Source organism: Papio anubis, chromosome 9 (assembly GCF_008728515.1).
Source record: "Papio anubis isolate 15944 chromosome 9, Panubis1.0, whole genome shotgun sequence".
NCBI lineage: Eukaryota > Metazoa > Chordata > Mammalia > Primates > Cercopithecidae > Papio > Papio anubis.
The window spans coordinates 56,268,592-56,295,673 of NC_044984.1; the positions used below are offsets into that span (position 1 = coordinate 56,268,592).

General features: G+C 36.2%; 1 protein-coding gene across 2 annotated transcripts in view; it reads right to left on the minus strand.

The window, feature by feature from the left end:
* The window catches only part of TAFA2 (TAFA chemokine like family member 2), a 504,181-nt gene that overhangs the window by 19,686 nt on the left and 457,413 nt on the right, over positions 1-27,082 (minus strand). For both annotated transcript variants that reach the window (XR_634770.4, XM_003906701.4), the window contains exon 4: positions 26,796-26,920. Coding sequence is in view for 1 of the 2 variants with exons in the window: in XM_003906701.4 (XP_003906750.1) it covers positions 26,796-26,920 (125 nt within the window). In the remaining variant the exon portion in view is untranslated. The remainder of the gene's footprint in view (positions 1-26,795; positions 26,921-27,082) is intronic.

Sequence of the window (27,082 nt, forward strand, 5' to 3'; positions counted from 1 at the left end):
TTAATCTTGCTAATGGTGTATCAATTTTGTTTATCTTTTCAAAGAACCAGCTTTTTGTTTCACTTATCTTTTGTATGGTTTTGTTACAATTTCATTTAGTTCTGTTCTGATCTTTGTTATTTCTTTTCTTCTGCTGGGTTTGGGTTTGGTTTGTTCTTTTTTCTCTAATTCCTTGACGTGTGACCTTAGATTGTCTATTTGTGCTCTTTCAGACTTTTTAATGTAGGCATTCAATGCCATGAACTTTCCTCTTAGCACCACATTTGCTGTATCCCACTGGTTTTGATAGGCTGTGTCACTATTATCATTCAGTTCAAATAACTTTTTAATTTCCATCTTGATTTCATTGTTGACCCAGTGATCACTCAGGAGCAGATTACTTAATTTCCATGTATTTACATACTTTTGAGGGTTTTATTTATTTATTTATTTGACTTGATGTGCAGTTTTATTCCACTGTGGTCAGAGAGAGTATTTCATATATTTTGATTTTCTTAAATTTATTGAGACTTGTTTTGTGGCCTATCATATGGTCTATCTCGGAGAATGTTCCATATGCTGATGAATAGAATGTATATTGTGCAGTTTTTGGATAGAATGTTCTGTAAATATCTGTTAAGTCCATTTGTTCTGGGGTATAATTTAAGCCCATTTTGTTGTTGTTGTTGACTTTCTGTCTTAATGACCTGTCTAGTGCTGTCAGTGGAGTATTGAAGTCTTCCACTATTATTGTGTTTCTGTCTGTCTCATTTCTTAGGTCTAGCAGTAATTGTTTAATAAATTTGGGATCTCCAGCGTTAGGTGCATATACATTTAAGACTGTGATACTTCTCTGTTGGACTAGTCTTTTTATCACTATATCGTGTCCTTCTTCCTCTTTTTTTAATTGTTGTTGCTTTAAAGACTATTTTGTCTGATATAAGAATAGCTATTTATGCTTGCTTTTGGTGTCCATTTGCATGGAATATCTTTTTCCACCCCTTTGTCTTAAGTTTATGTAAGTCCTTATGTGTTAGATGAGTCTCTTGAAGACAGCAGATACTTGGTTGGTGAATTCTATCCATTCTGCCATTCTGCATCTTTTAAGTGGAACATTTAACATTTAGGCCATATGCATTCAATGTGAACGTTATTGAGATGTGAAGTACTGTTCTATTCATCATGCTAGTTGGTGTCCCAATACCTTGATTTTGTTTTCATTGTGTTATTATTTTATCGTCCCTGTAAGATTTATGCTTTTACAAAGGTTCTATTTTGGTGTAATTTGAGGTTTTGTGTCAAAATTTAGAATTTCTTTTAACAATTCTTATAGTATTGGCTTGATAGTGGCAGATTCTCTCAGCATTTGTTTGTCTAAAAAATACTTTATCTTTCCTTCATTTATGAAGCTTAGTTTCACTGAATACAAAATTCTTGGCTGATTTTTTGTTTGTTTGTTTAAGGAGGCTAAAAATAGCACCCTAATCCCTTCTAGTGTGTATAGTTTCTGCTGAGAAATCTGCTGTTAATCTGATAAGTTACCTGATGCTTTTGCTTCACAGCCCTCAAGATTCTTTCTTTCATCTTGATTTTAGATAACCTGATGACTATGTGACTAGGCAATAATCTTTTTGCAATGAATTTCCCACTTGTTTTTTGAGGTTCTTGTATTTGGATATCTAGAGCTCTAGCAAGAACATGAAAATTTTCTTCAATTATTTTTTCAAATAAGTTTTCCAAAGTTTTAGATTTCTTCTTTGGGAACACCAATTATTCTTAGGTTTGGTCATTTAACATAATCTCAAACTTCTTGGAGGCTCTATTAATTTTTTAAAATTTTTTTCTTTCTTTGTCAGACTGAGTTAATTTGAAAGCCCTGTCTTCGAGCCCTGAATTTCTTTCTTCTATTTGTTCTATTGTTGACACTTTCCAGTGTATTTTGCCTTTCTCTAAGTGTGTATTTCATTTACAGAAGTTGTGATTGTTTTTTATTTATGATATCTATTTCTCTGGTGATTTTTCATTCATATTCTGTATTAGTTTTTAAATTTCTTTAAGTTTGTTTTCACCTTTCTCTGGTGTCTCCTAGATTAGCTTAAAAATTGACCTTCTAAATTCTTTTTCTAGCAATTCAGAGATTTCTTCTTGATTTGGATCCATTGCTGTTGAGACAGTGTGATATTTTGAGGGTGTTATGGAACCTTATTTTGTCATATTACCAGAATTATTTTTTCTTGTTTCTTCTCATTTGGGTAGACTATGTCAGAGCAAAGATCTGGGACTCAAGGGCTGCTGTTGCGATTTTTTATCCCATGGGGTGATCCCTTGATATGGTACTCTCCCCCTTCTCCTAGGGATGGGACTTCCTGAGAGAAAGACTGCAGTGACTGTTATTGCTCTTCTGGATCTAGCCATCCAGCAGAGCTACTGGGCTCTGGACTGGTACTGGATAGTGTCTGCAAAGAGTCCTGTGATGTGATCTGTCTTCAGGTCTCCCAGTCATGGATACCAGCACCTGCTGTGGTGGATGTAGCAAGGAAGTGAATTCAATTCTATGGGGTCCTTTACTGCAGTTTTCTTTAGTGCACTGATTTTTCTGAACACTGATTATGCTAGCAGTAAAGCTGTCACATGGACAGACTTATGACCTCTGGTTAGTCAGGATATTATAGGCAGTGGAATTAGCTGGTGTATTTTCCTTCCTCAGAGCAGGGTTGTTCTAAGTTGGTATAATATCTTGAGTTAGTTGGCCTCCAGCAAGGAGGTGGTGGTTTCAAGAGAATATCAGCTGCAGTAGTACAGGGGAGACAGAAGCTTGCCCTCAGGCCACCTGAATAAGTAGTGGGTTTCTCGGGCAATGGGTGGGGCTGTAGAGCTCCTATAAGTTTATGTCTTTTATCTTTGCCTACCAGGGTAGGTAGAGAAAGACCATCAGGTGGGTGCAGGGTTAGGTGTGTCTGATCTCAGACTCTCCATGGGCAGGGCTGGCTGCAGCCACTGTATGGTATGGGGGTGTGGTCCTCAGGCCAATGGATTTATGTTACAGGGGGATTATGGCTGCCTCTGCTGCTCCATACAGGTCACCAGGTTAAGTGGAGAAAGCTGGCAGTGACAAGCATCACCCAACACCTTCACAGTCAACAGGCCAGTCTCATTCCCACCATGCTCCCCCAATAGTCAACAGAGCCAAATTTATATCCAGGCCTTCAGTGTGCAGGGCTGAGATCTTGCCCCAGGCTACAAGTCTTCCTTCTGAGAAAGCAGGCAGGGATTTCAGGCTTTGCCCCTCCCTGTCTGTTGTGGCTTCTGTGCTCATATTTACACTTCCCACTTGCACTCCTACCACAGGATTCTGCCCAGGAAAATTTGCACTCGGTTGAAATTATTATACAGTTCAACTGGAAGTCTCCTTCTCCTTGTGGCCCTTCCCCAATTCCACTGACTGCCTTCCCCAAGGACCCCTGTGAGATAAAGTCAGAAATGGCTTCCCTGGGGAAAGGCAGTACCTACAGTGTTCTTCCCACTACTTCTTCTACTTTCATACCTTGCTCTGTTCTCTAAATTTGTTTGAGATCGAGGTGAGGTTAAATCCTTCTCCCAACATCTGGTTTTTCAGTTTCCCTAGTAAAGAAGATGGACTTTACCCCTCCAAACTTGGGTACTGAGTTTTTTGTCTGTCTTGTGAAGTTTACGGCAACAAGCGACGTGTTGTGAATTCTTTTAGTTTTTCTGGTATGTCCCTGTGGTGGTTCTTGAAGCAAAAGTTTACAATGTTGGTCTCCACACGCTGTTCTGTCTGTCTAAGTGGGAGCTGCAAGTTAGTCCTACCTCCTATCTTCCATTTTCCAGTAGTTAATTTTTGCTTAGCAGAAGTGCTACAAATTTTTTGGCTTAGACTAGGACCAAAAAATTGGGTTTCAGTTAAAACTGCTGCTCATTCTGTTACTCGAGGAATCCTGAAACCCTGCTCATTATTCTTTTACTTCCACCTTTCAGATCATAATTGTTGGCATCAATAGACAACTTAGTAAATTTCCATATTCTTTTGTAAAACCTCCAGAATTATTCTGTGAGACAGTCCCCATTTATGATTTACTGCTATTACTATTATTAGTCTTTGTTACTAATTACCAATATCCCCAGTTTATAGTTGAGGACACTGAACCTCAGAAAAATTAAGTGAAACTTCCCAAAGATGCAGGGAAGCAGGAAGAGATAGTCTGGGGAAGGGATTCTTAGTTCTGGGCTTCAAAACCAGTGAAACAGGTTATGTGTTCTAGGTTCTTCTATTCCTTCATTTAGCTAATATTTATTGAGCACGTACTAAGTGGGAGGCACTGTTCTAGGTGTGAAGAAAAAGACAAAAATCACTCCTTTGTGGAACTGACTATCTACAGAGGCAGGCAAACAACAGACATAATACATAAAATTTTAATGAATTTTAGGCCCTGCCAAGAGAAGAATTAAGTCAAGAGAAAGAGAGGGATTTTTGAGACAGGGATGTACAATTTTAGTTGATGTAGATGAGGAAGACTTGCTGAGAAAGTGAGGTTTCAGTAAGAGCATGTGGAGATAAGAGAGCCAATCAAGTTGGTAGCTGGGAAAAGAGCATTTTAGGCAGAGGTAACAGCATCTGCAAAATACCTGAGATGAGAAAAGTACAAAAGGGTGGTGTGGTGTCAGTGAAATAAGCAAGGAAGAAAGTAGTAGGAGATGAGATCACAGGTTTGTTCATTTGTCTGTTTACTTCCTTGTTTATTCGATGAATAACTCAATGCATATTCAATGAATCTTACTGTGCTACCACGTTACTTACTAAGGCTAAACTATAGGCAAAAGCAGACATGGTCCTTGCTCTCATAGAGTCACACTAAAAAGAAATGCAATGAAGTTTCCAGTAACAGACATGACTTTGTAACTTCCTCCCTTAGAAAGCCTCATGCTTGGAAATTGAAACTAGATAGAGGTTGGATGGGCATGAGAGACCATGTAGACTTCCATTTATAAGTCCTGGAGGCCAGTGTTCTGTTCCTTCCATTCAGATGGTGATGGTTTGCAATGCTTTGGGGAGAGACAAGGAGGTTCACATGGCGATGGTTTGCAATGTTTTGGGGAGGGACAAGGTGGAGTGAGCTAGTGAACGTGTGTGTGTGAGTGTGTGTGTGTGTGTGTATGCGTTAAGCAACAGAAGATTTTTCTGCTAAATGTTTTCAGCTGACTGATGGGAGAAAATTCCTGAATGCATGGTTTATATTCATTTAAATTTTAGCTATATTGAGATATTCCTTAGTATAGAAAACCAATCTAGAACAAGAAATCTATCCATGAGGAAGTCTTTGATGGTATAACCCATCTCTTATATACTCAATCTATTCAGCAGTTCTTGGGTTAATGAAATCCAAGAGAAATCGAGTTCAGTCATGAAAAAACATGCCATATCTTGGCTTTTGGGAGTTCTGAAAGATATAGATAAAAATCTAAACTAATATTTGAAGCACGGAGAAAGGAATATATTAGGCCCTATCGCAATTATGGCAAACTGGTTTGAAATGTGCAGCAGAGACAAAGCCAAAAATTATTTGGATCAGTTAGGCTCTTCCTACTCAAATATTTATTTTCATGACTTATAGGCTATATAGCCTGGATTTGATCTCAGCTCCACTGCTTACTCACAGTGTAACTTGGGCAACCTCTTTTTATTTATTTTTTTTATTGAGGTAAAAATATACATAAAGAATTTACCATCTTTACCATTTGTAAGTGTCAGTGGTAATGACTACCTTTATATTATTTTCCCCTTCATCACCCCCTCTTTCCCTCTGCCAACTACCAATATACTCACTATTTTTAGGAGTTGACAACCTCGTTATGCCTCAATCTCCTCAACTGTAAAAGGATGATAATAATCAAGTCTTTCTTATGGGGTGGTTGTAAGAATTAAATGAGCTAGTGTGTATAAAGTTCTTGGAGTTGTGCTTGGCTGTAGTGAGAACTTAATAAGTGTTAATGAGAACTTAATTAGAGTTAACTAATTCTTACGAAAATAGAAGTGGTAGGCAGGCACTAATACAAGCAGAAAATCATTTATGTGGTTTCCTCCTGAGGAATTAGGCCTTTTATAATTAGAAAATATCCTTCTTTAGCAATAGTATTTGCTGCAAATTCTTTGGTATTGATATTTGCATAGTGTATCTTTCCCATTATTGTCTTATATTCCATTTTTCTTAATTCTTATAGTTTGGATGTACATCTGTTAAACAGCATATACTTGTGTTTTGATCTTTTGATCCAGATTGACAATCTTTGTATTTGCCTTTCTTAAAAAGTTTATTTTATTCATAATGGATACATAATAATTGTACATATTTATGTGATACAGTGTGATGTTTCAATGCATATATACATTACATAAAGATCAACTCAGGGTGATTAGCATATTCATCATTCTAAACATTTATTTATTTGCTTTTTAATTATTTATCCCATTAGCATTTGATATAATCACTCATATATCTGAGTTACAGCTACCATTATTGAGTAATTTCTATTTATTCCACCTGTTCTAGATTTATTTTCTCTCCTCTTTTGCCTTCTTTTGTATTTTTTATTAGTCCATTTTTTTAGTTGACTTGGAAGTAAACATTCTTTTACAAATTTTTTAATGTTTGTCTTCGTGCAGCAGTTCTACAGTTTAATAATTCACTATTGTATATTATTTTGTTTGTTTTTGTTTACATTGTCTTGTCTTCATGTTTGCCTGGTTATTTTTCATTGTATGCTGAATGTATTTGCAAAATTATTTGTGGAGTGATTGTGAGACTGGGGCTATAATCTTTCCAGAGAAGAATTACATTTGCTTTTGCCAAGCATAGCTTAAAAATATCTGCTCACCTCAATCTAATTTCAGGTATTAAAGTGATTCAGACTGAGCCCTGTGAGGGCTGTTCTACTTTTAATTCCCTCTTCCTCCTGGGGTGTAGCACTTTGGGTTCACAATAAGAAATAAGAGAGATTCACCAGGGCTCCCCTTCTCAGCAATCCCTGGCCTACTATGGCAGTCTCCTGGGTTCTGCAAGGTCGTCAATGTACTTTTATCCACTGAGTCACTTCTCTAATGTTGATAATTGCCTCCATGGGTTAAGTGATTTACAAGAGCAGACTAATCTCTGTTAATCTTCATCCTTTCCTAAATTCTCGACAAGTAACTCCTTGCTTTCTTGTTGGCTTTCCAATGCCTCCAAACATATCATCTTATATTTTGTTAAGTTCTTCAGTTTTCTTTTATGGAATGAGGGGAGGAGAAACTTAACGATATCACCTGATCTGTTAGCAAAACTGAAAGTCAAGTTATGTGGGTTCAATTTTACTGATGAATTTGGTACTGATGAGTCACCCATAAAATTAATAATTGAAATTTATTACTGGTATTCTTCCACCTGCATAGTACTTCTGCATTACAATCATGCTCAGATTGAGTCTTCTTTCTAAACTTGTTTTCATCCAATACTTAAAATGGACATTAGCTAATAGTTACTTACAACTGGAATGATTACATTTTCCATTTTGCTTCGGATAGCTCTGATTTACCCCTGTTGTCCTGACTTCCTGTTGGGTTTATCCTGGAAATATGTCCTACTATGGACAATAAATTATATCATCGCCCACATAGAGTAATTATTCTTATAATGGAAATCTAAATTTTAATAAATAACTTCTAGATGTAAAGTCTTCAGGCTGTGAGTGAACGACTCTCTAATGCAAGAATTTCAGCCATTGTGATAGGCAAAAAAGAGCATTCCTTGAAGCATAAAACATTTCTGAAATCCACTAAATCACATCAGGTTGCTAATAAATGTTAAAGTCAGGCATTGAAGAGGGGTTTCTAGATATAGCATTGCACTAATTTCTTCAACTTTCCCATCATAAAGATGAGACATAGAGACAGTAATGTGAAAGACTGACTATAATATCATCAGTTAGTATTGTAGTCTAGGGTCCTGAACTCTGAGAATCACATTAAAGTGATGGCACACACTATTACCTTTGAGATAAAAGGGTTGTTATAACAAGGAGGTCAAATAGGCTTCTTACAAAAATCTAGGTCTATTTTAAAACACTCGAATATTGGGATTTTATATTACCTAGTATTCTCTTCAGTTTACCAACTAGATTCTTAAAGTTTTTTTCTATTATATTTTAAAGAAACATTCTATTTATAATAATTATTATATATTTATATATATAATTATTATATATATAATTATTGTATATTATATATATAATTTTCTAATTTTGCCTAAAATTGAAACATGAAAATTGCATATATTTTTCAATTTCTCCTAACTTTTTTTTTCCTTTCTTTACCATGAATAATTAAAAGTTGGCTTAAATGGAATATGTCCTACACATACTGAATGTTTATCTAATAGTAATAATGATGATGAAAACAATGATGAATATAGATTTTCAGAGAATCAGATGGGTAATACATACAACATAGTGGTTAAAAACATGGGGTTAAGAACATCATCTAGTCTTGGGATTATACTCACTTAGATATTTATTGATTGTGTGGCCCTGTTATTTCACTAAAAAAACTTAGTTTCCTTACCTATAAATGAAGACAATCCATATCTTATTACACTGCTATGAAGGTTAAGTGCAATTATGCCTCCAGCAAGAATATAATAAACAGCAACTTTTAAACATTTTCAAAATGTATTTTGAAATCAGTATTTTTAAAATAAATTTATTTGTTTAAAATTATCATTATTCTGTTCCTGCTACAAAATATGAAATCTGATTATTTAATAAATAAGGCAGTAAGCATGAATGTATTTCTAGCTCTTTGATACTATGATTATCCTTCACAAAGCTATGCATTTTCTCTACAAAGAACAGAACAAAGCTTGCTCTATTTTTGAGATTATACTGGAGTCAGGATAAATTATAAAGAATGTATACTATGTACATAACATCTCCTAAGAGCAAAAACTTCCATATTTCAACATGTTGTGGTTAAAATGTACTGAGTTTCAAAAATCACTTAGGTTTTATTGGTTATTCCATTAATAGGAATTATTGGTCTCTGCTAATTGCTGAATATCTATAAACACTTTCTGCATCAGTTTCTACTTGGTGTTTTGTGATTTAGTTAAGAACATTAATGTTACATCAGTAATAGCAAAATGGCAAGGGTGACTCAGCATTCAATAAACAAGCCTTACCTGATGCAACAACCACTCCAGGCTAATCTCATCCAAAATTGCTACAGGCAAACAACTACAAAAACTTAAAACGAAAATTAAAAAAAAAAAAAAAAAAAAAACCCACAAAAACCTAGCTCACAGATCCAGACTAACACTCCTCCCTCTCCAGTTAGCAAAGCATTTGTAACCATAAAAGATTTGTGCATGCGTATGAGGCTATCTTTGAATTATACCAGTGGACATAGAAATACTAGTTGAATACATGTCAATAATTGTGATTGTCAGAAAAAGAATTGCCTCCTTCACTTGGTAGCCCTGATAAGTCCACAAGAGATGTTGCTGAAAACCCAATGTCTGATGGCTATAAATGAGGAAAAACATTTCTGCTCTTGCAGCATATCCTGGGAAGAGCACCTTTACAATTGTGTAGTCCAACAGTCCCCACCTGTCCCACCTATGGTAAATAACTGGAATAGTCCCATGTCTGAGGCAGGTGGACACTGTTCTCAAGCACTGAAATCCATTTAGTACAGTTCTATGGTTTCTTTCTAGGATGAAATGTTGTGGCTATTCTAAAAGAGACAGACCAACCTCCAGTGAATCTGCACTTTCTCTTCAAAGCCCTAGTTTAAGTATGAATAGAGATAGTAAAGGAAGTTTTGAGTTATTTCCACATTAGTGTTTCTTTAACAAGACTGACTGTTATGGAATAATAATGTTAATATTTGAGTTATGAGAAAATTGGTCCATTTTATTAGCCTATTAACAACTTGCTTGATTTATGTGTTTTACTTAACAAGCACATATAGCACTTATACTTGGCCAGAAACTGTTTTAAGTGTGTTACATATATTAACTAATTTAATCCATGTGAGAAATCTATGTGGCAGACATATTATTGTCATCATCTCCCAGATGTGGAAACTGAGGAGTACTGATGTAAAGTAACTTTCCCAAGACCACCAGTTAATACATTGCAGTTGGGATATGAACTCAAGTAATACGATTCCAGAGACTGGCTTCTTGATCATTATGCCATCTTTGAAGGCATTCTCAGCAGATCATACTAGCCATTTCTCACTGAGGTAGATGGATGGATGGATAGACACACACACACACACACACACACACACACACATAGATACACAGATAGATATATCGATAGATGATAGTAGCTCCTGGCACTGTATCCATTGTGAATGAGTAAAGCAAAGCCAATAGAATTCTTAGAGCCATTCTGGAGTAATTTAGAAGGACTGTTTTTTCCATGCAAGAGTCCTCGTAAATTGACAAAGAATATTACTCCACTCTCAAGGAATAAGACTTCTTTGCTTACACATTAGGCAAATAGCTAGGCATGGAGCTTCAGAATGCCTTTGTAATTACAATTCTGAGCTCTGTTATGTGGTATGAGAAAAATGAGATTTTTCCTTTGGTGTAGTAACTTTTTTTCCTCATAAATATGCATTCCGTTAGGCTTAGATAATTTAGGATGGCAATGTTTTAAATGACCTGCTTGTCTTATATATCTTCTCAAAGACTGCCCTTCCCAAACTAATTTAGTATCTCATAGATACAATAAGAGATGTGTAGCCTGAAGAGGTAGGTCCAAAAATATATCAAAACTTCCACTGTACACATCTATTAGAATGGCCAGAGCCCAGAACACTAATACTAATGCTGACAAGGACGTGGAGCAACAGGAACTCTCATTTATTGCTGGTGGGAATGCGAAATGGTACAGCCTCTCTGGAAGGCAGTTTGGCAGTTTCTGAAAAATTAAACATACTCTTGCATACATTCAGCAATCATGCTCCTTGGCATTTATGCAAAGGAATTGAAAATGTATGTCTTCACAATAATCTGTATATGGATTTTTATTCATAATTGTCAAAATGTGGAAGCCACCAACATGTAATTTCAGTAAATGAATGGATAAACTGTGGTAGATCCAGGTGATAAAATATTATTCAAGCTAAAAATATGTGAGCTATCAAGCCATGAAAAGACACAGAGGAGATGTAAATACAAGGGGAAAAAGCTCGATCTGAAAAGGCTACATACAGCATGATTGCAACTATTCAATATCAAAAAAGGCAAAACTCTAGAGAAGTAAAAAGATCAGTGGTTGCCAGGGGTTAGAAGGGAGAGAGAAAGAAGTAGAGCACAGATGATTTTTAGGGCAGTGAAAATAGTCTGTATGATACTATAATAGTGGATACATGTTATATATATTAACATATATACATTTGTAGACATATACACTTGTCTAAACCCATAGAATGTACATGTTATATTTACATATATACATTTGTTAGACATATACATTTGTCTAAACCCATGGGATGTACAAAACCGAGAGTGAACCCTAATGTAAACTATTGACTTTGGATGATAATAATGGTCAATTTTGTAACAAATGAACTACTCTAGTGGGAGTATTGATAACAGAGAGATTGTGCATGTGTGGAGGTAGGGGTCATATGGGAAATTATGACGTACTATCTGTTTTGCTTTTAACCTAAAACTGCTTGCTATGGTTTAGATGTGTCCCCTCTAAAATTCAGGTGTTGCCAATGTGATAGCATTAAGAGGTGGGGCCTTTAAGGAGCGATCAGGTCATAAGGGCTCCTCCCACATAAACAGGATTAAGTACCTTATAAAGAGGCTTCATACCACATTTTGCTCCCTTGCCCTTCCACCTTCTGCCATGTGATGACACAGTGTTCCTCCCCTCCAAAGGGACCATGGTGGAAGTACACAGCAGCCCTCACCAGACAATAACCTGCCATCACCATGACCTTTGACTTCCCATAATCTAGAACTGAGAGAAATAAATTTCTGTTCTTTATAAATTATCCACTTTGTGGTGTTTTGTTACAGCAGCACAAACAGACTAAGATACTACACTAAAAGCTGTCTTTTAAAAAACTTCCATTATATAGAAGTCAAGAAAATATGTAATCTGGGCATTTTCGTTCAGCATAAAGCCTGTGACTGGAAAAATATATATAGTCATATGCGCACACACACACACACACACACACAGAGACCATATGTGTGCACTACATATATATACACACATATATTATATAATATATATAATACACATATATAATGTATTTTGTGTGTGTGTGTGTGTGAGAGAGAGAGAGAGAGAGAGAGAAGAGAAAGAGAGGAGATTGATTCATGGTAAGAAATTTGCTCATGCAATAGTGGAGACTTAGTGAGTCCAAAACGTGCTGGGAGAAGGCCAGCAGCCTGAAGATTCAGGAAGGAGTTATAGTTATCAACCAAAAGAGGTCTGCTGGAGAATTCCCTCTTGTTCAAGGGAGGCCATCCCTTTGTTCTTCCCAGGCCTTGAATAATTGAGGCCCATCCACATTATTGAGAGTATTCTGCTTCACTCAAAGTATGCCAACTTAAACATGTATCTCATCCAGAAATGGCCTCACAGAAACATACAGAATAATGTTTGATCAAATATCTGGACACTGTGGCCCGGCCAAGTTGACACATAAAATTAACCATCATACTTGGCTTTCTGATTTCCTGAATACTTCATTCCAGGTGAATAAACAAAATCATTTGATGACTGAGCAATAACTACAATAATTCTTGAACTTCTTTCTAGTGGAGTTTGAAAAAGACACTGTCTTGCTGTGACCATTTCTTCTGTGAAACCTGTGAAGAGGTAGCTGGCACAGCAACAATAATATCCCAGCTGCCTCTTAGCAAATTTTACCAGCAGTGCTCTGGAAGAGCCAAGCATATTACCTAAGCACCAATTATGAGATAGATTTGTTGCACATCTGTAGGGACTAGACTGAGAAAACCACAGTGCATAAGAAATGGGAGGATGATATTCGGTTGATAAGGCCTTGACAAGTTGGGTAGACTTAACATAGCACAGTTACCTCAAATGGTCAAGGTGGGTGAAATGGAGAATCAAAAATTACCTGATACACCTTGACAATGTCTCCATCTGTCACTAATTTCAGTAACCTCAGAAAGGCTAAACCTTAGTGAGACATCACCAGTACTACTGAAAATAATTCTATTATGATCTATAGACATTTTTAGTCAACTTATACAAACAATTCTGTTTCATGTTATGAATATTTATCTTTGCCTTCAGTATCACATAGTGATGTGAAACAGTTTTACTGAATAGGATCTCTTTAGACCATTATGTAGGTACAATGTGAATTATTTTTAATTTACCATTAACAGCTTTTATCATGAACTTTACTCATAAGAGAATTCACTTAAAACCCATCTAAGAAATCCTCAAAGCTATAATCTGGAGGCAGATGGTTCACAACTATATTATATATGCAAGAGTGCTCTCAACAAGTTGATTTCATTTGTGAAATTTAATCTCAAACAATAGTTGGACTGTCTGGCCAGACATTTGCCTTCAGTAATCTCATAAATCGATCATATGTTGTAATTGAAGTTAGGGGTTGAGATTTCCAATTATGATACTTGTTTAGATTATCCTGACTGTCAGCCAATGTGTCTGAGAATATTCAATTTGATTTCTTTCAAGATAGAATAAATGTATCTCAGTATATGAATCCTAGAAACAGGCTGACCAAATCCTCTCTCCTCACAATTACTCAGCCTTTTCAAATATAGAGTATTTTAAAGTCACAAAGCACAGATTGCATTCAATTTGCAAGCATTCTTTGAAAATAAATTTATACTACCTGGTATTACCCAGTTTCTCTTTCTCTCTCTCTCTCTTTCTCTCTCTCTCTCTCTCTCTCTCTCTCTCTCTCTCTGTATCATCCTTCTCCCTGCCTCACCGGTTTTCTTTTAACAGGACCAAGAAGAGAACAGAAAATGCAATGTAAGTGTAAAATATGTTTGTCCCATCATTCTCAGCAAACACAGGAACAGAAAACAAAAACACCGCATGTTCTCACTCACAAGTGGGAGTTGAACAATGAGAACACATGGACACAGGGGCTGGGGGGAATATCACACACCAGGGCCTGTCAGGGTTGGGGGGCAAGGGGTGGGAGAGCATTAGGAGAAATACCTAATGTAGATGATGGGTTAATGTGTACAGCAAACCACCATGGCACGTGTATACTTGTGTACAAACCTGCACGTTTTGCACATGTATCCCAGAACTTAAAGTCTGAAAAAACAAGTCTAAAACAAATGAAAAAAAAAGACACTGGAGACTCAGAAGGATGGGAAGGTGGGAGGGGAGTGAAGGATGAAAAGTGGCTTAATAGGTACAATGTACATTATTCAGAAAATGGTTACATTAAAAGCCCAGACTTCATTATTCAAAATACCCATGTAATAAAACTCACTTGTAGCCCTTAAATTTATACAAACAAGCAAACTTTTTAGATGTAAAAAAAAAAATGTTTGTCACCAGAAGAGAATAAGCAATAAAAGATAAAGGTGAAATAGCCAATGGTAAGCAGAATCTCAACAAAAGAATCCTTTATTGACTTTAGGCTAATCCTACCATAAATCATGGGAAGCCAACATTGCTACTTAACAGGAAAAAAAAAAAAAAAAAAAAAAGCCATAATACTGAAACATGAAAGCAAAGCATATATTTAACAGCTAAATAACTCATTTTAAACAAGTTCAATATTAAACATTATAATAAATGGAATTCTATGGCTTAGTATAAGCTATATGTATTTTTTTGGTTTTAATTCGGCAATTTGAGTTTTATATCTTTGATCACATTTCAACTGAATGGCTGATTTTGCTATAACTAATATACATTACTCCAAAATTTTTAAAGTGTTGTATAAGCTTAAAACATTAAAAATATGTACAATGGTATAAGGTTCCAATATTCTTATTTGCTCGTAGGAATCTTAAATTATTTTCAATTTAATTAGAGTTATTACTGTAGCCCCAGCTTTTTATATGCAAATTATCTCCCTTCCCCGTCTCTCCTCTCTCTCTGCTCAGTGTGTGTGTGTGTGTGTGTGTGTGTGTGTGTATGTGCCTCCATCTCTCTCTTGCATGTGTGTGTATATGTATACATTTACACACATAGACACACATATATATATATGTATATGAAGACAGTCTAGTTGAGAAAGCATTTTATTGGATTTTTGTTCTATTATGATAGTACCATACAGATATAAAGGCAGGAAAAAAAACTCAGTTCAATCTTGACATCATGGAACACAATATTTAGATTCTGCCAGATTGTGTTTAGTTGCTATGTACTAAGGAGACAAATTATAGGTAAATTGCCCTTGAATGGCATCACAATCTGGTATTCTTGAGTGTTAGAAGAGTTATGGGTCATGCAATATTAAACTGCCAATGTGCTTTCGTGGCACTTATACAAACTTCTGTCCTACCACTTCTGTACATGACAATAATTTACTGACTTTCTGTCCAATTGACTGTGAACTTGTGAACTCTTGGACAGCAAAGAGTCATAATTAAAAAAAAAAACTGAATCCCCAAAATCTAGCACAATGTCTGGCACATACCCACATAGTATACATTCAATTTATCTTCACAGAGTGAATGAATGAATGGACAAGCTTCCTTTAAACAGAGTTTGTTAATTCTGCCAAGGAGATTCAAATTTATTCTTTTAGACAGAGTCTCACTCTGTCACCCAGGTTGGAGTGCTGTGGTGCAATCTCAGCTCACTGCAGCCTTCACCTTCTGGGTTCAAGCAATTCTCATGTCTCAGCCTCCCAAGGCTGGGACTTCATGTGTGTGCCACCACACCTGGCTAATTTTTGTATTTTTAGTAGAGATTGGGTTTCACCGTGTAGGCCTGGCTGGTCTCGAACATCTGGCCTCAAGAGATCTATCTGCTTCTGCCTCCCAAAGTGCTGAGATTACAGGCATGAGCCACTGTGTCCGGCCCATATTTGTTCTTATTTTTAAAGTACTTTAAACAGTGCGTTCTGTTTTAAATGGATGTATATTCTGCAGTGTTTACAATGTGTTACCAATGACATCATCCAACTAGCAGGCAAGTTTTAGGATTATAATAAAACAAGTAACGTTCATCTTATGGACAAGAACTCGGTATTTCTTGCAAATCCCATATTCAGAAAGAGACTTAAAGCCATATAACCTGTCTATAAGTTCCATATCCTTGTATCAATTGAAAGCCCTGGATCCCCGGAACCCTACTTCTGCATTCTCCCAGACTCTGGTCTTCCTTGGTTTTCTGTCTATATCTCTTTCCACACTTCTTGTTCCTTAAAGGCACTTTCTTCCACATTAGTTGTTAAAATGTCTTTGATGCTCTTCTTTTTCTATGCATTTCTTTTGAGAGAGCTTTCTTGATTAATTATTTCAATACCACCTAGGGAATAATAATTTCCAGATTTCTATCTTGACCTCAAGGCCTATATATCAAATTATCCTCCAGATATCTCTACCTCATAGTCTCCTTAGCAATTATTGTTGCAAAAATAAGTCAAGCCAGATATATGTAAGAAACATGTGAGTCTGTAATTTTTCCTTTCATTCACTGTTCATATTCAATTAATTACCAAGCCTTATCAATTCCCTGCCCTCTGCACCCACACTACCATCACCTCCCTGTCTTACTTCAGGCCCATTACCTCATACCTCCCTCAATTCTATTGACCCATTGCAGCCAGATAGACATTTTGAAGTATAAATCAGATACTTCTCCTCTCCTACTTAAGGTTCTTCAATGATTCACCACTGCACAGACAATAAAATCTAAATCTTTTAACATGGTATTTAAAAGCCCATCATGATACAGACTCAGTCTGCCATGATTCCCCTCACAGGGATTCCTCATTACATACTTCCCCTCACACACATTGTTACCCCATGAAATGGTTTCAATTCCATGAGTAAGACGTGATCTTCTACTCCGTCACACCTTCATATAGGCTGTTTTTTGTTTTGGTAGATTGATCTAGACAACTCTGCAAATTTCTCTTCATCCCTTAAAAGTCACAAATATATGCCATCCTGAAATAAGGAACTTACTGTTTCTTAAGGCAGCCCATTCAATGTCATCTAGAGTTGACACTTAGAAAGTTATTACTATAACCTTAGTTGTATTCCTTGTAGTCACACAGAGCAAATCTACATTTTTTTCTTTCACATCCTATCTAGTTTAAAGCATATTGCTCCTAGTGCTTTAATTCCCTGAGGTAAATCTCCACAAAATCCTTTACATTTGCCTCTTTTCTTCTACCCCATTAAAAGCTGGTATCCAGGACTTTCTTGAGCACATCCAGATGAGGTTTGATCACTCTAAAGTAAAGCTCAATGCCAGCCTTTATATTAGGTGCACTTCACAAACAACTCTCGACTACTCACAGGTGAATTGACAAGTCCTGAACAGCCGGCAGGGAGCTAGAAATCCTGCGCTTGTGGGAAAATTATGTGTTATTTCTCAGCTGCATCTTCACCCCACTCTCCAGAGTAAGAAAATAAAATTGGATCTGAAGTCATTGATTAAGAGACTTAAATTCCACAGAAAATGTGTGATGGACAGAGGAGGGAAAGAACCATGGGAGAATGTACATAGGAAAGATTATCCATATTTTTTAATAGGAGGTTTGCCACTCACAATAGATGAAAAAGCACCACTAAGTATGTCTCCTTAAGGATACCTTTCTATTCCCCAAGTCCTATGAGGTGCCATTTTTCTTTTATTAAGGCATTTTAGCAACCAAAACCAGGTAAAAGTGTTGCCTCTCCCAGGAATGCTTACCTTTAAACAAATATCAAGGTCTTAAACATTAGATATAAAGTCCTGACAGAATTTTATTTATCAGCCCTCAAGTAAGAGACAGAAATATTGCTTTCGCCACTTAGTTCACAAAACAGAAGCAGTCACCTAACGATGTACCTTGCAGTCGCAAATGAAATTCTATGGTATTCAAACTGGTCCTATTACAACGTGTGAACATTCACAATTAACTGTAAGATTGTAAGCACAATATTCAGAGTAACATCTACAGATAAACACCTGGTTCAAATATTGCAGAAGCATCTACATCTTAGAGGAACTTAAAAGCACTCATATATCCCCCATTTCTCATTTTAATTACAAAAATACAGGCCAAGTTTTGGAAATAGAGCCTGATGATATATTTTTTACATTATTTTTCAGTAACTCTTTAAGCAAATATCAAGGTAGACACTCTTGGCCCTATTAAATTATATTTAATTAAGTAATCAGTTCTTAAATTTAAAATATCAGGTTTAAAATATTACTTTTTTTTGAGACAGTCTCATTCTATTGTCTAGGCTAGAGTTCAGTGGCACAATCATGACTTACTGCAGCTTCAACCGCCTGGGCTTAAGCAATTCTCCTGCCTCAGCCCTCCAAGTAGCTGGGGGTACAGATGAATGCCACCACATCTGCCTAATTATTTTTTTATATAGACTGGGTCTCACTATGTCGCCCATGTTGGTCTTTAACTCCTGGCCTCAAGCAATCTTCCCAAAGTGCTGTAAAGACAGGCATGAGTCACTGCACCTAGCCTAAAAATGTTACTTTTACTAATGCTACTTCATGAACACCTAGTTTAGTGTCCTATCTACCTTGAACTGAATATCTAATTAAAGAAAAAGATTACCTTAATATATTAATCCATTTCTGTCCAAATCTCTTTAAAACTTAACATTATTATAGTGACTACATGCTTCCTTAAGTGTTTTCACATCTCCATATCATTTGAGAGTTTAAAGATTATTTAATATAAATATCACTTATTCGATTTCTGAATTTCTCATTACTATAGAAAAAAAAGTCTACCTACTCTTCTTAAGAAATATCAAATTTAAGGTGTTATACCATATTTAGTTTTTCATTAAGGTAAATGACCAAATTTAGTGGATATTAATGTAAAACATAAAACGTGCTCTTCCCACAGTTCTCTCCATCTCATATAATGGCAAATCCCTCATTCTATTTGTTTAGGACAAAAGTTTAAGTCAGTTGTGATATTACTCATGTTGTCTTTCTAACCATAATTCTACCAGTTGCCCTAGTTCACTCCACTCCAGCCACAAGCATCATTTCTACTCCTTTAATATGATTTGCCCAGCAAAGCTCTCATCTCAGGTACTTTTACTTCTTCCCTCTGCCTGGATAGCTTGTCCTCCATTTAGCCATGTAGCTCATCCCCTCACCTCCGAAGACTTCAATCAACTATGCAAACTCCTTTGCTCAGCAACACTCCCCACTTCCCTTCCCTGCTTAATTTTCTTCCCATGGCATCTATCAACATCCAACATACTATATATTTACTTATTTGGGGGTTTTTTTGTATCCTCACATGTGGTATGCAGAATTCCAAATATATACTCCCGAGATTTTCATCCCTTGATTATTCAAACAAACACTAATCTAAGCACTGCTATAAAGAGATTCTGCAGATGTAATTATGGTTGCTAATCAGCTGATATTAAAGGAGGGAGATTACCCTGGACTATCTAGGTGGACCCAATGTAATCATCTGAGCCCCCAAAAGGAAGAGAAGCCAAAAGAGCCCACCAGAGAAATGCATTGGAAGAGGAAGAAAGGTGACAGATGGGGGAAGGGGAAGTCAAAGAGCTTCAGAGCATGAGACAGACTCAACATGCCATTGCTAGTTTGGGGTGAAGGAGGAAATATGATTAGAATGACAGGCATCCTGAAGAAGGCCAGAGGGCCTCCTGATGATGGCTACCTTGGAAATGTGGTTTAGTTGTGTCCCCACCCAAAATCTCACGTTGAATTGTCATCCCCATAATCCCCACTTGTCAAGGGTGGGGCCAGGTTGAGGTAATTGGATCATGAGGGTAGTTTCCCCCCTGCTGTTCTCATGATAGTGAGTGAGTCTCATGAGATCTGATGGTTTAACAAGCATCTGGCATTTTCCTTGCTTGCACTCACTTCGTCTTGCCGCCCTGTGAAGAAGGTACTGCTTTTCCTTTACCTTGTGCCATGATAGTAAGTTTCCTGAGGCCTCCCCAGCAATGTGGAACTGTGAGTCAATTAAACCTCCTCCTTTATAAATTACCCAGTCTCTGGTATTTCTTCATAGCAGTGTGAGAATGAACTAATACACAAGGAAACAGTCACCTCAGTCCTACATTTGCAAAGAAACGAATTCTAACAATAACCTGAATGAGCTTGGAAGTGGATTCTCCCCAAAGCCTCTGGAAAGAAACAAAGCCTTGCTGTGAAAAGGGGAAACACATCCCTTAATTTCAGTCTTATGAAACCCAGAGCAGAGATCCACCTGAGCTACACTGTGCCCGGACATCTGACCTAAAGATAATTACTGGATAGTGTATTAAGTCACTAAATTTGTGGTAATTTGCTATGGCAGCAATAAAAAAATGAATATACCCTATTAGAATACAGGCCTGATGAAGGTAGGGATTCTCATCCAGTTTGTTTTGTTTTGTTTTCAGTGCTCTGACCAGAATTTAGAATAGAATCTGACAATAGGAGGCAATAAAGACTTTTTGAATATAGCATACATATTATTTCCCACAAAATCTGTATCTCACAAAGTCTTTTGAAATTTTTAGCCCAAAAATGTTGCAGAAAAATATTTAAAATTAAAATGTGAAAGGTAAGTTGTTTTGAAAGCTCTTCATTCAGTAGTTTGTTTCTCTTCAAGTTAGCAGTGGCTATCAGTTCTGTGAATTAGACACATGAAACAGTCAAATACCACTTTCTAAAGCAGTGTTTTTCAATCTACAGGTGGCAACACATAAGCAGGTGATAAAAGCAATTTATGAGGTTTAGATCATGGGAAGGAAGGAAAAGAGGAAGGGAGGGAGGGAGGGAAGAAAATAAAATCAAAACATTATAATGCAACTTTAATTTTAATGTAGCATGTATGAGTGTGTGTATGCATGTTTTGTGTGTGGTAGATCACTATGTAAGATGTATTTCTTACTGTGAGGTCCATTAAAATAATTAGAAAAACCGTAAAGGTCATTACAGTCTGTGCTGTGGACCAGAAGGTAATTTAGGGCCTGACTGGAAGTGAGATGAAGACAAACGAATGGGGATGTGTCTGTTATGAAAGAGCTGATCAAGAAAGAACCACACTATTCTAAACCTGTACTTAAACTTGCAAGGCAAGAGAGAGCATTACGATTGAAGAATTTACACAAATTGCACCACCTTAAGGTAAGGAAATGAACTTTTTTCCTCTTGCTGTGTACATCATTTTCCATGGGTCTGAACTAGCACCCCTGGACACTGTTTAGATCCACCAGCAGAGCAGAGTCACTGAGCTTTGGTATGAAATCCAGTAGCATGTGGAAGAGTAAAACCTGATGCTTTAATCAGGAAAACATCACAAGATGCTACTTCTTTTCCTCCCTTACAGTGAAAGGATTAAAAGCCTAATACTTATCTATCTTCTGAGATTTTCAGTTATTACTGTCATTTAAATGTACCTGGAAAGGAAGTTAGAAATTTTCTTGTCACATGGAACCCAAGAATAAACCTTGGTTAGAGAAACTTGAAATTGAATCTAGCACAACATCCTCATTCTTATGCTATTCTATTATTGTTACAATATTACTCAACTTATATTTACCATTGATTCCAATGTTTGTTGTCAATAGACTGCATACGGGTAAAGGAAAGAATAACACGGCTGGGTGTGGTGGCTCACACCTGTAATCTCAGCACTTTGGGAGTCTGAGGTGGGCGGATCACTTGAGGCCAGGAGTTAGAGACCAGCCTGACCAGCATAGCAAAACCCCGTCGCTACTAAAAATACAAAAACAAACAAACAAACAAACAAAAACAAACAAACAAACAAACAAAAAAACTGGGTGTGGTGGGGATGCCAGTAATCCTATCTACTTGGGAGGCTAAGGCATGAGAATCGCTTGAACCCAAGAGGTTGCAGTGAGCTAAGACTGTGCCACTGCACTCCAGCCTGAGCAACAGAGTAAGACTGTCTCAACAAAAAGGAGAAAAAAGAAAAGAATAATGCAACTGTACATACTCATTCCTCCATTCAATGGCATACTCCTTGTGGGCTGGAATCAAGCCATGCATCTCTACATTCTCTTTAATATCTACTATGGTTGGCTAAATTGAGTAAGATAATACCTGCAATGTACTCAGCAGAGTGCCCAGAACACAGTAAGAGCTAAGCAAATGCTTCTGTATTTGCTTTTGTTGTTTTGATTGTAATATGAGTACTATTAGTATAGAATGTGTGGCATAGAAAATTCTTAATATATTTTGATTTTCATTGCATTATACAATAAAATATCATAATGCATACATTTAAAATCAATTTATATTTGAAGAAACATTAAAAAATTACAAAGATCTTATCTGCTTAAGCCACTTTAAATAAGTGCATAAAGTGAAAGATTTCAATTAGTTAAAAATTAGCCAGAAAATTTCTTCTTAGGTATAAGAAAAGTCAATAGACCTGGGATATCTGATTCATAAAGGCAATCTTTCTAAAAACAATGTAAAGTTTTATGTAATATGAAGTTAGGTAAGAGACCAAGTTTCTCTAACCTGATCCTTAGGTAAGAATCAACATTGAAAACTACAGTGACTACTGTATTTTGTAGCTTGGTGTCCATACCATTAGGCAAGGACTGTAAATCCTAAAAACAGAATATTATTTCCTTTAGACTTTCCACAAAGAAAGAATATCAAAACACCCACACACACACAAAAAAAAATCAGTCTGTTTTTTTCTGATGATTTCAACCATATTAAAGATTATCTTTTCTTATATTTTACAAGCTCTGCAGCACCTTTCCCCCCTGTTACTTTTGTGTTGTATAATTAGCATATAATTATGCACTCTTTCACACTGGAAAGATGATTATTTTATTAATGACCCTTTGAAAAGTTCTTTATTATTTATATTTGAAAGTGAGTTTGAAATCAAAAGGCTTGTATGACTTTTCCTTTCCGTCTGTTTAACTTAGGAGATCTTAAAAGTAATAAAAGTGATGGTTATAGATGTCACAGAAAGTCATAAGTTTTCCACCTTTAGAATGAGAGATGGGGTTTGGGAAACAACTGTTGCATCTTCCACTCTTTCCAAATTAAATGCTTGGGTATGTGAAGAACAGGTATGCAACAAAACACTCAAGTTCCAAAAACGACTCCCTATTCTTTACCTTTTCCCCCTGTTAGCACCAATAGGACATGGGTCAGAACCAAAAAGCTTCCAGAGTCCAATACAAAAACAGAAGAAGACTGTAATTCACATTTGTAGTAAGTAAAATGTAGGCTCAAAATTAGTCTTAAGTGGAAAAATCACTCAGACCCTGATTTGTAGTCAATTCGGGAAGGTGCCACTCATCTTTGCTGTGGCCATGCAAGCCTTATTACTGTTTCTGGCTGACTGCTATTTATTTAACAGGCTTACACAAGCACTCCAGATTGGCTATGGGCCATTATAAGGGAGAATGTACATTATTGCAAATTTTAATTATTTCTCAAGCCATTTTGCTTGCAGTGATAATCCCATAAAACCAACATAGCTTGCGTAAGCAAAGCAAATAGCTTTTGGCTAAGACAGCTCTTCAGTTACTTTGTAACCTATTCCTACATAACTTCTGGCCTTTCCAATTGTGGCTGGGACCTGCCAAATCAGGAGTTCAATGGCTTTTTGGCTCATGGTGATCACAACCACATTATTGAAAACAAGCGTATGGACAGTAATTAAAATGATTAAAATAATGACTCAAATTTGTTTTCAAAAATAGTGCTATTCATGCATGGTGGAAACACTTCTGCTATCTGCCTCTATCCAAGACTTCCACTGTGGGCAAAGTAACACATGCCTAGAGCTATTTTAAGAATTTTTCTTATCTCCTCCACTTTTTGCACTATTTCAGTGGAGATGGACAAGCAGTAATAGCCTGACGACCTTGAAAATGTTTTGCTTCATTTGTAGCATCAGGGAAATTTGCCCAAATTGTTTTGTGGGCCAAACTTAATTGCCCATTTTTGCCTTTCTATTTGGAATGCCATAGTGTTCCTTTGGTTGAAAATGTCTAAGTAGCTCCATTTTCACAAGTAACATTTTTCTTGTGAAGGAAAAAAAGGATAAGAATTTACTTTGGTTGTACTCAAGAAGCTTTTTCTTTCAAGTCTTTCTCTCTCCTCTTACATGTGATGATTTTTCTTTTCAAAATTGGAGTCATAGACTCTTAGAAATGGAGGGGATCTTAAAAGAAACTAAATCTAAACACCTACTATTGCATGAATACCCTCTATAATGTCTTAAATAAGGTCCTCCATTACCAGCTATTCTTTGGGGCAAAAGAGATGAAAGAAAAATAGAAAGTGCTATCCTCTATATAGAGGATAATGTCTTACAGCTAAAACAAATTATAGGATGTAGATGTGATTTTCCCTACTCATGAGTTCTCAGTCTCTCATCCACCTTGTTTCATTGCATTTGGAAGAATTTGTGAAGCAGACACTCCATTTTAAATTTGAGTCATTGAGAATATGGTCAACAGGCCACAAGGGAGTGAAACAGCACTTCCAATTTTTTTTCTTTTTCTTTTTTTTTCTTTTTTTTTGAGATGGAGTCTCGCTCAGTTGCCCAGGCTGGAGTGCAGTGGCACGATCTTGGCTCACTGCAAGCTCTGCCTCCCGGATTCACGCCATTCTCCTGCCTCAGCCTCCCAAGTAGCTGGGACTACAGGCGCCTGCTGCCACACCCGGCTTATTTTTTTTTTTTTTTTTTTTTTTTTTTTTTTTTTTTTGCATTTTTAGTAGAGACAGGGTTTCACTGTGTTAGCCAGGATGGTCTTGATCTCTTGACCTCATGATCCGCCCGCCTCGGCCTCCCAAAGTGCTAGGATTACAGGCGTGAGCCACCGCGCCCAGCCCCCAATTTTTTTTTTCTATAAGAATTTAGACTGCATGGTCTTGACCTTTTCATTTCAATGATCCAGAAAGTTAGAGATATTTTTAAAGGTCAACCTCATAAGAAAAGAACTATAGGATACTTTTACCACTATTGCTTAAGAATAAGTTAAATTATTAGTACAAAGTGCAGGTTAAAAGATTGGGTTTTGGGATGGAACTATGTATTTTGAAACCTGGCTTCCTAATTAATTAGCTATATGTCTTGGGAAGTTACCTGACCTTTGGAAGTTTTCCTTACTCATCTGTAAAATGAGATAATAATATTATCTTCTTCACTGGGCTATTAGAAAGACTAAGTGAGCTAATTCATGTAAAGTATTTTGTTCAGTGTATGGCATATATTTTAAGCATACAATAAATAATAGCTTCCCCTTGTTCACTGAAGTAATAAAAACAAAGAATTTGGTTGTCAAGAGCTCACAATTTTAAAAATTTGTTTCAGAATCTCAAAACGTTAATGAATTTCCTTAAGTCCTGTTTTTGGACTGAGAATTAATAGTGCTAGGGAAAATATTTTCACGGTATAAATAGCTTATAAGGAAAATTTACATTGCCAGAATGTTTTTAACAAATTAATACGGATTATATCATGTGCTAGCTCACTGAATAATATAATTATCCTAACTAATTGATCATGCATCCGATGGGTTTTGGAAAGGTGTGACCCTTAGCTAACAGGTTAGAGTCAAGAATAATTTCATGAAATATGTTTTTATTCATGCCATTTGAAACTTAGTCACTTCTGTGTATGTCTGATCAGTCAATGTATTAAATATATTATTTGGCAGACTAAACTACATATCTAGATGAGATTATCAAATAAGCCCAGATGTCCAGACAAGGTTTAAAAGTCTGCTCTATCAAATACTATTATAAATTAGCCAGTCTCTACTTTTATGTTACTTTTTATAAAACATCAATTTATACCATTTTTCTGTTCTATTCTTCAAATATTCAACTTGAATTTTTAGTATGCTTTTCCTAAAAGCAAAACAAAACAAAACCTTCCTTTACTAATTCAATAAAGAAACAAATTTATATTTTGCCAGTCTGGAATAACCGTGTGGCGAATTAGGAAATCAAAGAACAAAGCTATTTTTCAGTTCTCTACCATCACCCAGAAGTCAGTAATTACGAAGCTGAAATATATGAGTGTCTTAAGAATATTCTTTCTGTATCGATCTTGAGAATCTGAAATTCTTCCTAGTAGCCCATTACAATAATTGTAAACCTTAACCGTTAGAAAACTATTTAACGATTCAGAAATCAGGGAGATCAAACTAATTACTTTCATAAAACTAAAAGAATCTCAGTTAAAAACTATTAAAAGTAATACAAAAAATAATGTTTTCAGAATTTATTTAGATTACTATACATTAGAAAAATAAAGGATTGGGGTCACCTTCCCAGAATTTAACATGCATCCTCAGCAGGGAAAGGAGGTTCACATTACCCTCAGTATTTAATGAAGGCACAGACAGTGTTTATTGATCAGATAATATGACTGTTGATGGTAATCTATGGAAGATGTTGTTCTGAGTGAAATAAAAATGTTTTATGAAAAAAATGAACTAAGAAAAAAATAGGGAAAACATACTTTGCAGAGCTATACTCTTCCATTCTACAGTTGTCACTTAAACTGGTTACTGCACATGCTGTGTTCTCTATTAATTCAGAGACCTTCTGTTTTCCCAAGCTGGCTGTCCACTTACCCTAGTTGTTTTGACTTTATTCCCAGAGGAACAGCTCCATCCTTTCCGATCCGGAAGAACTTTACATTCTTCTCCCTCTAGACATGGCTGCATATGGCACCACCATTTCTGTTCCACTATTGAAGCTATAAGAGAGAAAAAAACATTGACTCAATGTTTTCTTCTTGGGGCTGTTATTTCTCTTGTGCATCTTTAAAGAGAAACAAAAGCCACCAATTTTTCCTACCAGTGGGAATACTGGTATTTGAGGTATGCCTCTCTTTTTGTTCAAAAACACAAAACCTTTC